At 52.9% G+C, this 13,537-nt stretch overlaps 5 protein-coding genes across 5 annotated transcripts; 3 read left to right on the forward strand and 2 right to left on the reverse strand.

Moving 5' to 3' along the window:
- Positions 1 to 458: 458 nt before the first annotated feature.
- On the reverse strand, positions 459 to 1,253 carry AYL99_10338 (hypothetical protein; the record flags this gene model as incomplete). The annotated part of the gene is made up of 1 exon (XM_018841844.1): positions 459 to 1,253. The coding sequence occupies one exon, from the start codon at positions 1,251 to 1,253 to the stop codon at positions 459 to 461; it is 795 nt and encodes a 264-aa protein (XP_018688732.1).
- Positions 1,254 to 2,766: 1,513 nt separating this feature from the next.
- AYL99_10339 (hypothetical protein) lies at positions 2,767 to 4,212 on the forward strand (the record flags this gene model as incomplete). The annotated part of the gene is made up of 1 exon (XM_018841845.1): positions 2,767 to 4,212. The coding sequence occupies one exon, from the start codon at positions 2,767 to 2,769 to the stop codon at positions 4,210 to 4,212; it is 1,446 nt and encodes a 481-aa protein (XP_018688733.1).
- Positions 4,213 to 5,563: 1,351 nt separating this feature from the next.
- AYL99_10340 (hypothetical protein) lies at positions 5,564 to 6,370 on the forward strand (the record flags this gene model as incomplete). The annotated part of the gene is made up of 1 exon (XM_018841846.1): positions 5,564 to 6,370. One exon carries the CDS (start codon positions 5,564 to 5,566, stop codon positions 6,368 to 6,370), a length of 807 nt encoding a protein of 268 aa, XP_018688734.1.
- Positions 6,371 to 6,510: 140 nt separating this feature from the next.
- On the reverse strand, positions 6,511 to 10,836 carry AYL99_10341 (hypothetical protein; the record flags this gene model as incomplete). Its single annotated transcript, XM_018841847.1, has 6 exons — positions 6,511 to 7,057; positions 7,140 to 7,630; positions 7,685 to 8,927; positions 9,692 to 10,109; positions 10,158 to 10,607; positions 10,683 to 10,836. 6 exons carry the CDS (start codon positions 10,834 to 10,836, stop codon positions 6,511 to 6,513), a joined length of 3,303 nt encoding a protein of 1,100 aa, XP_018688735.1.
- A 459-nt stretch (positions 10,837 to 11,295) lies between these two features.
- On the forward strand, positions 11,296 to 13,158 carry AYL99_10342 (hypothetical protein; the record flags this gene model as incomplete). The annotated part of the gene is made up of 4 exons (XM_018841848.1): positions 11,296 to 11,342; positions 11,449 to 11,963; positions 12,088 to 12,121; positions 12,177 to 13,158. The coding sequence occupies 4 exons, from the start codon at positions 11,296 to 11,298 to the stop codon at positions 13,156 to 13,158; spliced, it is 1,578 nt and encodes a 525-aa protein (XP_018688736.1).
- Positions 13,159 to 13,537: the final 379 nt, after the last annotated feature.

Below are 13,537 nucleotides of genomic sequence, written 5' to 3' on the forward strand. Positions count from 1 at the left end.
CAGGCTACTGGCACTGGGGTTGATGAGGCGCCGCCCGCATAAGGCAACCGCAGCGCAGGGGACGATGTCAAGTGCTCAGGCTGTCATTAGCGCGGCTATTGGGCGCCGGGCGGTGGGCGTCAGACAGCTGCCACCTACTGCCACCTACTGCCACCGCTGGGTGCATTTGTCATCCACAACCAATTGGAGCAGCCACCAGTGAGATAGACGCCTGGGCGATATACAAGAGACAGAGTACCCTCACGGTCATCTACAAAATCACAGACGAACGTTGCACGTCAGGGGGAACACCAATTTTAATGTTAATTTTTTTAATGTAAACTCACACGAGACTTGTCTCGTGGTGTGAAATCATATTCTGGTTTATCTGGTATCATGGGCACTGTAAAAGCCACATCAAGTCTTGTATCAACAACAAAAAGCCCCAAAGCAAGCCTCTCCTTTTCTTTTGATTGTATTCAGTCGGTACCTACCCCCGTCGTATGTTCTTTGAGCTTCAGCTCTCGCTCCTCGCTTTCTTTGCGGTACTGTTGGTACGCGGCAGCCATCTCTTCCTTCGACTGCATCCCGTTCTTTTCAGTGATTAAATCCTTGAGCCATTTGTTCTCCATCTCCAATTGATTGACCTTGGCCTCCAATTTGGCGTTCTTCTCTTGCACTTCCTTCACCGTCCGCTCCAAAGCCTGCTCGCGCTGCTTCTTCTTGACGCGAAATCGCGCACTGGCGGCCGTGTTCCGCCTCCTCTTATCTTCCTCAGCGGCCATGCGGGACTTCTCTTCCGGACTCAATGCATTGGCATCCGCGCCATCGCCTTTCCGTCGAGCACCTTGGGGCCCAGTCACCGTAGAGGAGCCCGGAGATGTGTGAGAGTCGAGGTTGTTGAAGCCGGGGACGGGTGCGGGTTGAATGGGAGTGTTGTAGGTAGCGTAGAAGTGCGAAGAATCGCCAGCAGATGTGTCAATGTTGGGGGGTTGATAGTTTTGTGCGGGCGAAGAGCCCGACAGGAGTTCTTCATACTTGACATTGTTCGGATTGGTTTTAGAGTCGCCGAGGTCAAAGTTGAAAGAGCCATCATCAGGTAGCGCAGGTATGTCGAAATGGGTGAAATCGGTGTTGGTGAACATGGCCAGGTCCTGGCTGATGTCCAGTTCTTCCGCCGGGAACTGCTCCTGATCATAGGGCGCCGCCAGAGTATTGAGATTGTTCAGATACTCCGAGAAGTTCGGCCCCGTACGGCCGCGGTACCCCGACATGATCCTCCCAGTGCTCCCCTGCGATACGTTTCGTTTCCTCCTTCTCAGCGCGGGGTATGGATATATTGAAGTCGTCTGGGAGGAGGTGATGGATTGGGGTGGAAAAATGGTGCCCTGAGGCCGTCGGCGAAGGGCGCACTACTCGTATGACCAAGTGACTCCGTGTGGCGACTTTGTCCGAACCAGGCTCGGGAGCAGCAACGCAGCTGTATTCCCTCGAGCTAAGAATTCGCGTTCGACTCGTCGTCCTCCAGCCCAGCAACAGACGTCGTCTCTGCAAGTAAGGAGGTGGTGGAAGAATAGAAGGGCAATAGTGGGGAGAGAAAAATTGCGTTCTCGTGGGAAGGAGAGCGTGAAAGGTCGGGTGCAGGGAGGGGCGCGAAAACTCTCAGTCAACAGGATTACTTGGTGAGTGCCACAGGTGTGGGAGTCTTTACGCGGGCCGCAGGGCCTTCGTGGGAGAGGCGGGCGCCCAGCGTGGGTTTCGGCCGTTGTGTGGTTGGTCTGTGCGGTCTCGGTTCGGGAATTGCACTGATGCGATGCTCCTCCCCCTCTCGTACAGGGTCCTTTCTTCACCTGCCGGATCTATTCGCTCGCTTTGGTCGAGATCTCTCCTATCGTAATAATATCACTTAATGGCTTCAAGCCCTGCCCAGCTCTTTCAGATAGCCAAAGTCAACAGTTGAGCAATGGATGTACAATCGTGGGGAATCGGCAGGCTTTGTAACTGCCGAGGCGCTGAGAGTAGGTAGATGAATCATGGCTTTGTCTCCATTATTTAGAGTGGTAGCGGTTGGGTCGTTGTCGCGGGAAGGAAAAACTTCTCATGATCTCATCTAAAATCAGTGAATTGTCGCACCTTGTCAGACGGATCAGCCTGCCGAAAAGGGTCCTTGTACCAAGTCACGTTCCAAGATTAGTCGGGCTTTGTCGCCGAGAGTTGCTCACCCGTTCAGGGCGCACATCGCCGGTGGCTTAACCCATTCCATCTCATAAACGCGAGCTGTCCCAAGGTCCCTCCAGTTCTTCTCTTTCTGAGGGTATGCACGTAATTGACTAGTGCTTGCCCCATTAATAATCAAGAGGGCAGGTCGACAACTTGTGGCCAGGCACCCACAGGATTGGCCTGCTGATGATTAGGTATTCAAGCTGCGTGATCGGTACAGGAACCCTAGTGTGGGGTTTTGGTGTCGGGTGGTGTGCGGCACCACCAGCTCTGCTGAGGAAGCTTGCATGTGGCAGTGGCACTGATCTGGAAGTATTCGCCTGCCCGATTCTGTCGTGTGTACCGATGAGGCTGTAGAGTGATCAAAATAACGTTGGGACCATGTGTTTGTTCACATCATCACGCAGAGATGAGATGCTCTAGATAGATAGACTGTATGTGTAAGGGATTTTGGCAACGCATGACTCAGTTTGTGGGTCACATGACCGGCACATGACCTGTGTGTTTACTTGGTCCTTTTCCCTCATCCCGATTCATCCCCAATGTAAACAAACCCTCAACCACACCATGGCACCGATTCTCGCCAGATCACTCAATCGACTGTCCAAGGAAACTATCCTGGAGCTTGCTCTCACATGGCTGGGGAACAACCGCAATTGTGCTCCGTATTTGCGGGACAATCGGACAGGCTTCGAAGCAGACGAAGAAGATTACCTGCACACCCCTGCCGGGAGCATTGAAGAACTGCGACAACTGTACGACGATCTCAAAAGGAATGTCGAAAAAGTTTCTAAGCGCGACATTATTGATCGCATTGTTGACGGCGACTGGCGAAGGGGTCTGTCGCTGCATCAACATGCCATGATCGACTTTGCTGCTTTGGAGCGGAACGACCACGCATTGAGATGGAGTGCCCTCAAGCTGGTGCCGCTGGAAGTGGAAGAGCAGAAGGGAATGGAGGATGACGACGACGATTCTCATCCTCCCAAGAAGAGGCGAAAATTGATGCATCCCGAGGCCGAAGCGCCTTATCCTCAGGTCTCCCCACAGGCATTTCTCTCCGCCTTGAAGGCAGAGATTTCACCTTTGGTCAAAGCCCACTATCACCTCCATCGCATGCCGCCGCCCTGCAAACTCACGATTCTGCGACTGTACATCACTCCAAACTCGGCATTTGCACCTAAACGATCCAAAGTCCCCGCCCGGGCGAAGCAAGCCACCGATGCGGGCCGGATCATGTACATCGCTCTTCCCGACAGTTGCCCTTACATCTACATCTCGATATCCGGGTCCTCGTTGGGCTCCAGCGGTCGATCAAGTGGCACGACAGGTCGGGTGATGGCTAAGGTCGATATGGCCGCCACGAAGAGGATCATCCTCGAAGCCATCCCAAAGGCTCTCTCTCGCCCTCAGCGTCGATGGGCACTGGACACAACGAAGCTCGTGGCCAAGTCTCTCAAGACCATGTGCGAGCTGAGAGGCAATCAGATGCCGGGTTCGGGTGGTGGCGCGTACAGTGTCTTTGCGGCCGGGACGAAGACATCCGAAAAGAGCCCTGTCCACGTCCTCCGCGACGAATCGGACAAAGAAAATGACGAGAGACTGCGCCAGGTGGAGAAACGCTTCGGGGAGATGTCTGGGGAGCACCATGCACCACTCGACCGTTTCTGCGTGAAGCTTCGCAAACAACCGGACGAAGAGAACGACAAGCGACTTCCTCTGGTTCAGAAACCATTCGGAAAAGATATGTCCGGAGCACAGCATGCACCTCTTGGCTGTTTCTCCATGGGCCTCCACAACATCATACCGCTTGAGCTCGATGAAAAGGATTCGTCAGAAGAACAAGACAGAGACGGCGGCAGCAGCAGAGGCGGTACCGCCGTGACGTTTTGCGGCAGCGATGTATTCCAGGGATTGAAGGAGCTGGCTAAACTGGGACCGAAGTACGTCGACTTGGACAAAATGCCCTCTTGGATGACGGGCGAACTGGGCGTGAGCAGTGTGACCGCCTAGTTCGAAGATGAATGGCCGACTGGTATAAAGAGAGAAAAGAGAAGTATCTTGGATCCTGAATGTTCCCTCTGCGGCATTTCAATGCCACTTTGGCGGGCGATTACGACCGTTGACGATTCGATTGCTGCTTTGTACTTGTACATGACGATAATTCCATATTCTCTGGCTCGGTCGAGGCTACGTACATGCGTTGAAGGCTTGCCTTGCCGTCCTCGATGGACCGATGGATAGATTCAAATAAACCAGAGGGGCCAAGCAAGGCCTCCGCCCACTCGCTCACAATATAAAGACCTTATTCGTACATTTAGTTGGTTGTCTTCCTTTTTCCTCTCCACCTCTCGCTATATCGACTAGGACCGAAGCGAAAAGCCGACCGGTAATACTACACGAAGGACCTCGTACAGCACCTCCATTACATCCGCAGCCTTACCCCATTCCATTCCATTCATTTCGTCCGGACCACGGACGGGTCTGATCTCCCCCCTCGGACCAATTCACAATCCACATCCCAAGGAAAGGACCAGCCAAGTCACAGCTCCAGTCTCAGGGCCAGGCGGCATGCGACGCGGCGTTAAGGGCCACTTTCAGACATCCAGGACCATGTTATGTCCTTGGGCAGCAGGCATACATACTTTAGATACCTCGTGTCGGTCTCTCCACAACACGCCGCTAAACCTCATCTCGTATACCAAGCTTCACGATTTGGACGACATCGCTGAACAACATTCACGAATTGTTGCGGTGCAAGTGTAACCTGTAAAACGTAGAGAACGAACATATTATTACCTCGATTTTCTAATGACGAAGCCGGATATCTGGGAGAATTTTCCCTTCCGTTACAAGTCACACGCGAGACTCGAGAGAAAGTTGCCCCGTCTTCCAACATCCACACCCCGCCCATCACGAATCTCTCCGGCCATCGGACCATTTTTAGCCCGTGTGCCTACCCTACCTAGGTATGTATGTACCCAGGGCAACATAGGTTTGGGCCTTGAAAGCCTGGTCCAGGGTCCCAAGTGGTCCCTGATCGTGATGAGATGGAGATGCAGACGCAGACGCACAAATGCATGGAGATAGATCGTGTAGTTACGGACTGAACGAGTCCGAAAGTCCGACGCGGTGACATAAAGGGGGATGATATTGTAGACAGTAGAAGATAAAAAGGCTGCTGGAGTATTCCATCCGTGTCCCTCTTTCCCTCCATCGTTCGTGTCCTCGTTCACTTCGTGCCTTGGAGAAAGAGAGCTCAGCCCTGCACACCGACCATTTACTAAAGAGGAGTTATAACACAGAGGAGAAGAACAACAACATCATCATCGCCAATTTCAGGACCCCTGGCGCTACTGCAACAATGCCTTCCAAGTACCTCTCGAAACTGCAAGGTCAATCTGTCGTGGTTGTTGGCGGCTCGACGGGAATAGGGTACGGGATCGCCGAGGGCTGTCTAGAGTTCGGAGCCAAGGTCGTCATCGCCTCGCGCTCCGCCGACAAAGTGGCCTCAGCCGTGAAGAGCCTCAAGGCCTCGTACCCGGAGCACGCGGCCAATGTCCGCGGACAGACGGTGAACCTGAACACGGCCGAGACGGACGTCGAGAAAGAGCTCGTCGCCCTCTTCGACTTCGCCACAGACAATGGCACCACGAAGGTCGACCATGTGGTGGAAACCGCGGGCGATCTCTCGCTGGCAGGAAAACTGGGCCTCGACACCGTCACCCTCGAATTGTTGCGGCAGGCAGGTGCTGTGCGTTCGCTCGGCGTCATCCTGCTCGCCAAGGTCGCCACCAAGTACTTAAACAAGGCCTCGACGAGCTCCTTCACCATGACCAGCGGCGCCCTCTTGTACAAGCCGCGCGCGGGGCTCGGCGCATTCCTGGGCGCGGGTGGGAACAAAGAAGCCCTCACGCGCGGATTGGCGTTGGACATCGCGCCCGTCCGCGTCAATCTCGTGAGTCCTGGCGCGATCGAGACCGATCTGTTGTATTCCAGCCTCCCCGCCGGCACGAACAGGGATGCCGTCAGGGAGTTGTACAGCAAGAACAGTCTGCTGGGGAAGGTCGGCAGTGTCGAGGATGTGGTCGAGAGGTATTTGAGCATCATGAAGAACACCTTCCAGACCGGAACGGTGGTGCAGTCAGAAGGCGGGTACCTTCTCCGCTAGAATGGTCACTGAGAGAAAGAGTCGCATGAGAGTGGACGGGAGGGGAGGAAGCCCATGAAGTCGTCGGCATTAATGTTTTGGAGACAAGCCGTCGGAAACCCGGAGGAATGCCACCAGTTGATTATATACCCAGAGTCGTATTACAGCATCAACGTCCAATCCCAGTCCTGCACTCCGGTTCCAATTTGTGTCCCATCAGTGCTGGCAAAGCCTCCTGGCAGGCCGGCTTCACCCGCGCTGCCCAGACGACCCATCCCAGCCATAGCTGCATGGCTGAGACGGTCGCAGTAGATGTCGTATCCGTCAATGGCAGTGTCGATTTCGGTCATCCAGGGATTCATGCCTGTATCAGTAGAGTCTGGGTTCGAAAAGGGAAAGGGTGGGGTGCTGAAGCTGCTGTCGGTGTTGGCAAAGGGGGTCCACGAACCGGCTGTATCTTGCTGGGTCTGCATCTGGGGCTGTGGACGGGATTGTTGTGATTGTGTCAGCGGTTTGTAGTCAAGGCTCTCTCCACAAAGTCGATGAATGATATCTCGACACTTCGGGGCGCTTGGGTTGAGATCATTCATTGCGTTGATGATGCTCAGGGCTGTCAAGATCTGATTCCTCCATGAGCTGGCGTCGGCGTGATTTGGATTGCGCCGCAGACAGTGAATCGGTATCAAAGCTGCCTGAAGAAGGAAATATCTGCAAGAGTCAACGACATTAACAAGATCAACCTGTGAAATAGGCGTCGCTATTACAAAAAGGGAAAGATTGCGGCACTTACAAGACGTACCAGGCTGCGAGCCTAGTGTGAGTTCCAGAAGACCAAAAGTCGAAAATGGCTGAAATACATTCCTCGGCAGCCTTGAAGCACCGATTGGTTGCAATTGTCTCAGCAGGGGCATTCTGTGCCGGTGATTTCGGGGCCACTGTTGCGCTGTCCAAGCCGTCCTGTGCCCATCGGATCAAGAATGGACGGTACATGATGATGCGCATGATTCGAAAGCGCCATCGGCTAATGGCATGACCGAGGAGATATTCATTGGGAAGTGCTAGGTGGTTGTCGCGGAAGTAGGGTGGAAGGCTGCTTAGCCAGCCCTCTATCAGCTCGTCATCGAGGGAGATCAGTTCTGCAGCCGACGGAATCGGATTGGAGATGAGACGGTTATAAATTCTGATGGTGTGGAGATGGTAGGACGACTGCGTTCGGACGTACGTGTAGATGGTAGGTTCATTGACCTCGGGAGGGTATGATGTACAGTCCATTTGAAGATCCTGTGCGTGTCCTGTGTCAGCATAGGAGGTCGGCGGGATTTTGGCAGCAAATACCTTTTCATGGATATTCAGCGGAAAGGGGATATCGACGCCGACTTGAGGCCAATTCAAAGGCCTACCATAAGTCACGGTTGCGCCAACATCCAGCACACAGAGCGACCACCAAACCCTTCTCCGTATTTCCTTTTTGAACGGCGCAGTCTGCCATCCGCGAAACTCCTTGTGGAGGCCCAGTGATATTGCGAGTCGTAGCGCAATACCTCCATAGTTGTAGCCACTGTTTGGTCTGTTTCGCTTCTGCAGGTAGTTTGCAGCCATCGCAAACGCCTGGACCAGACTAATACTTCCAGTCTCTAGGGAATTGATGGACAAATTCGCTTTTACGCCGTTGAAAAGAGTGACATGGGTATCATCGGAGCAGGTACTCGATACAAAGGATCCCAGAGCCGCAACGAGATTGGCAAGAGTGTGCCATGTGCTGCTGGTCGTGCGACTGTTGAGCTTCGCATACTGTTCGCGGAAGGTAACTTCGTGGAGAATAGGAAAGGTCGGGTGGTAGAGAGCAAAGTAGGCATCGATGAGGCTGTCGACTACCGCTCGAGTGAACAGAGGCTGTGCCCGGAGCCATGGGGTAGCGGTTGCGGGATACTCGGTCGAGCGATGGCTGAAGAGCTGCTCTAAGCTTTCACGTCGTTCAGCTTTCGGATTTGCTTTGTTGTCGGTGCCAGTACTCATCCATATAAGTCGCAAGAGAGCAGAGCCCGAGACTGAACCAAGAAAGCCCGCATTAGAGTCATCGGCAGTCAATGTGGCCATTCCGTCCGTGATTTTGGGGATTTCAGAGTCGACATTGCCCCCAAAAGCTGAACCGCCGGTACCTGGATCTGCAATGTTCCAAGAAGATTCCCGCTCATCCCATGCGAAGTCTTCATCACCTGCTGGGGGATTGTCTAGCGCAAAAGTGGTGTCGTCAGCCACTTCGGTCTTTGAGTCACCCGGGGACTCAAGATGGCTCAGGTCGACCTTCTGGTCTGGCTCTGCACCAATGGCGGAGAAGGATCGAGTCCGCTCTTGTTGTCGAGGCGCAGAACCCTGTGCCGCTACAGGAGTTTGAGAGAAGCCTGATGCGGTCGCCTGTGAAGACGTTTCAGTCGTCGGGTGACCTGCAGTCCTGGATGGGATCTCGACGTTGTTGGCGATGCCATGAACAAGCATTTGCGACAGTTCAGCTTCAGTGAAAAAAGTCTTCAACAGTGCTTCCGCCTTCTCCAACCGCTCTTCGACCTCTGTCAGGTGCCTGGAGATGCATTAGCTGCGAAGACACCACGTAGGGTGCGGCGCGAAGGAGCATCACACTGACTTTCTCGTTAGAGAAGATCTGCTGTGTTTGTCATACAAACAATGTCGATTGTAGCGTTGGCAGACTGAACACACTGGCATCCTCCCATCGCAGCGTCCTTTACGGCGGCGACATTCACGGCATGATTGGCCAGCGTTTGCGCCGGGACGGTCGGTCTTTGAAGATTCCGACATGTTGCTCTAACATGGATTTGGCGTGCAGCATTCAGTTTCGTCGGTCATGAAGACAGGAAAATGACAGATGGGATAGATATCCAACGGTGTCTTGTGCCATGCCCCGCCATGGTGTTTCGGTTAGCTAAGGATTTGAACATTTTCCAGTTTGAACGCGGCCGCGGGTCCGGAACTGTTGAGGGACCGTTGACAGGCTAGCCTAGTAGCCCTATCGGCTGTCCAGGGTAGCATAGTTCTGCACGAAAGACATCACTCGCTAGTCACCAGCGCAAAGTAAACCTTCTTTGGCAACAGCAGACGTGCTCTCCGTGTGGCTGACATGGATCAAGTTTGCGACTCGGGTTAGACCGTCAAACGTTGAAGCATCAAATTCAGCGAATTTTGATGACAAGAGACCCGGCCTTGTCAAAATCTATACATTGTATATAGTTATATAATTTTCCTGATCTGTGCATGCGTCAATTCCGTCATCTTCAAGGACTTACTCGTATGACAACCTTGCCAAAGTGTCCCCCTCCGTATAGATACTTGAAAGCTTCTTTGGCTTCGTCGAAGGGGAAGACTTTGTCGACCACAGGCTTAATCTTCTTTGCCTCATAGAAGCGCATCATTTCCTCAAATCTGTCTTTAGGCCCGTTGAGGATTCCTTTTAGCGTGACGTTGCGCCGCAGCGCCAGGACGTTGGTATTGGTACGATCGGCGGGCTCGTCTTGCTTCCCACTCAGATAACCAATGCAGTTGATAAGACCCCCGAATGAAATACAGTCGAATGATTTCCTCAGAGTCTGTGCACCTCCGTTTTCAAATATGATGTCGACGCCTTCATTCTCGGTCAGTTTCATGACGGTATTCTGCCAGTCAGGATCCTTGCGATAGTTGATGGTGAACGTCGCTCCCAACGCCTCAGCACGGGTAAGTTTGGCATCGGACGAGGATGTTACGATTGCTTGCGAATGGTCAGATCCTGCAGAAGATGGTTGTAAAAGCCACTCACTCTTCGCCCCAGCTGCGTGTGCAATTTGCAGGCCACTTATGGAAACTCCGCCGGTCCCTTGTAGCAGGACAGTCTCTCCTTGCCCACCTGGATGGTTGATGGGTCTCATTCCATTGATAGACATCCATGCTGTAAGTGCTGCAATGGGCAGAGTTGATGCTTCTTCATCGGTGAGATAATCGGGAGCTTTGACCAGTCCTGTCACCGGGAAGACTCTATACTGTTGAAGTACACCATCGAGGGGTAAGCCGAGACCATACGGCATGTGCTTCTCTTTGATCTGGCCCGTAAGATGTGTCTGATTGAAAATGGAAAGAACACGGTCTCCGACATTCCAGCCGTCACGTTTGGAGCTTCCAACTCCCACCACAATGCCGCACATATCTGAGCAAGGGACGACCTTCGGACTCGCTCCAATTGCTTTGTGGTGGGTGTAAAGGCCCATGGCAACTAAATAGTCAATGGCCGACGAGGTTAGCAAACGTCCATCCACGAAAAGGCGATACATTCCTCAAAAAAGCATACCTTCGGTATCTCGGTAATTCAGAGACACTGCACGGATTTCAACAAGCACCTCGTCCTCGCCTGGAATTGGGACTGGACAATTGGATTTGGACAGTTTGTCCAAACCATCCTGAGCGGTCTCCCACCTGGTCATCTGTTGTGAACCGGTAGCCATGGTTTCCTAGAATCGAGTGTAATACGCAAACAGTTCGCTAGAAGTGGTAGGCAATCGGTAACTCCAGAAGAGGGTGTTAGGTCATCGTGAACTGCTTCTAAATATTCACAACGTTAGCTCATCAAACAAGTCCTGGCGAACGAGACTCTATCCCTCCAGGTGGAAGATCACGGGAGATCGCTCATGTCCGATATCTAAGTGGAGAGATCTCGGATCTCTTGAGAGGACAAATGAAGCTTCCAGATCTCATCTTGTGAAGTGCGGGTGAAGGCTTGACGTTAAGCGGCTTTTCCCTCCACCGGAGATACTGTACGGTGGCGCAAGGCGTCCATAGCAAACTGCGGTTCGCTGCCATTGTTTAGCCGCATCGTCCGTCCATTCCAACTCCGCAACAATTGTCCTGTGTAAGATCTGCGACCACCTATTCTTTGGATAGTTCACCTGTTGCTCTGTTTCACCATGGCGGCGCAAGGGAATATGCACAATCTGACAACTCTCATCAAAAGGTGTGTGTTCTTTCTCGTGTCTCAGCCCCATTCCATTCCCCGTCCAGCTGCCAGTGCTGCAGACCCTCAATAGGATCAAAATGTCCTAACTGTGTTGCCTGGCTAGACTGGAAGCTGCAACTTCACGGCTTGAAGACATCGCAACCGCCATAGATGGTCCAGGAGCCACTGTAGCAAATGGAGGTGTTCCGGCTCTGTCACCGCCGTCTGCCTCTGCTGGCACCCCTGAGCAGGCTGCTCCCCCTCCAGAACCCTTACCACGATCAGTAGAGGCCTTCAACCAAATAATCGAGGAGGATGTTGTTGCTTTTGTCAAGGCTAGCGAGAAGATTGGCGGTCTCGTGGAGGAACAAGCAAAGGCTGTCAAGGCGGCATTCGAAGCTGAAAGGACGTATCTCCATGTTGCTGCGAAAGCAAAGAAGCCCGATCCACAACCTCCTGAATTGATGACTGAACTCCACCGGCACACCTCAACTGTCGACGAGATCCGGGAAGCCAACCGACCGTCTCCTCTCTTCACCCATCTGAGTGCTGTATCAGAAGGCATTGTCGCCTTGGGCTGGATCGTGGAGAAGAGACCGGGTGATTTTGTGACGGATACCCTTGGAGGAGCTCAGTATTGTAAGTGTGTCTCTTGCGATTGAGGCGAAGCTGCCTCTGATAACTCGCACGTCTTCGGGAGATGAAGCTCCCAGGCTGAGACTAATTTCATGTGGTGAAGAGGACGCTGACTGAAATCTTATAGATGGGAATAAGATTCTGAAAGAGTACAAGGACAAGTAAGTGGTGTCGGGTCGTTCTGCCCTGCTCGCGAGTCGCTGACAAGGTTGACAGGGACAAGTCACATGTCGAATATATCCAGGCCTACTACAAAGTCTTCCGTTCGCTGGCCGCATACGTGAAGGAGCATTTCCCTACTGGTCTTACGTGGAACACCAAGGATGGCATTGACGCTCTTGAGGCCTTGAAGCAAATACAGTCTGGCGCAGCAACTCCGCAAGCACCAATGGCCGGTGGAGCTCCTCCGCCGCCCCCGCCGCCGCCGCCTTTGCCAAAATTCGACGACGACGGTCCTCCAGCTCCTCCACTACCACCACCAGGAGCCGCTTCGCAAGGCGGAGACATGACGGCGGTCTTCGACCAGATCAACCAGGGCTCTTCCGTCACCGCAGGGTTGAGGAAGGTTGACAAATCAGAGATGACCCATAAAAACCCGTCGTTGCGCGGCAGTGCTACTGTACCGCACCGATCTGGGTCCCAGACGTCGGTTACGGGACGTGGCAAATCTCCTGTTCCCAACAAGAAACCTGACAGCATGAGGGCTAAGAAACCAGGCCGGAAGGAACTGGATGGGAACAAGTGGATTGTCGAGAACTTCGAGAATACTCAGAATGAGATCATCGAGATTGCGGCAGAACTCAACCACAGCATTCTGATTTCCAAGTGCAACAAATGTGTGCTGAAAATCAATGGCAAGGCCAACGCGATCTCCATCGATAACTGCACAGGTCTCTCCATCCTGGTAGACTCGCTGGTCTCCAGCCTGGACGTCATCAAAGCACCGAAGATACAGATCCAGGTCGACGGAGTAGTACCGACAATTCTTCTCGACCAGGTCGATGGTGCTCAGATCTATCTGTCAAACAAAAGCCTGGGCACGGAGATTTTCACCAGCAAATGCAGCGCCATCAATGCAGTGCTGCCTCCCAAAGATGAATCAGAAGATGACAGCAAGGAGTTGCCGTTCCCTGAGCAGATCCGCAGCGTGATCAAGAACGGAACCCTGGTCAGCGAGATTGTCGAACATGCAGGTTAAGAGGGGAATTGCCAGTATACTTCTTCGAGCGTGTATCATTAGCGACGGGGTTCCTGGCTGGATCAAATGGTCTCTTGCAACGGGACTGGGGGTTCAATTGCATCGATGCTACTTTAGAAGAGGATGTGGGTGGGATTCTCAAACATAGCTGTTCGGGGGACCTTAAAGGGGATGTTTTGACCATTTCGATGCTTTCTCGGGGGAGAAAGATAGATATCACTCTTTGGCACTTGGACTCCCAAATGGTGCCCGCTTCTTGACACAATTCCCATTCTATTGAGCTGCAACGAGCACCGAGAATAAAACAATGTCTATTATTTCAACCTCCATGTATTACAATAAAGCTGTGGTTTGGATTTCTGCATCGTGGGCTTCCCCT

This window comes from Fonsecaea erecta (assembly GCF_001651985.1).
Source record: "Fonsecaea erecta strain CBS 125763 chromosome Unknown Scaff11, whole genome shotgun sequence".
Lineage (NCBI taxonomy): Eukaryota > Fungi > Ascomycota > Eurotiomycetes > Chaetothyriales > Herpotrichiellaceae > Fonsecaea > Fonsecaea erecta.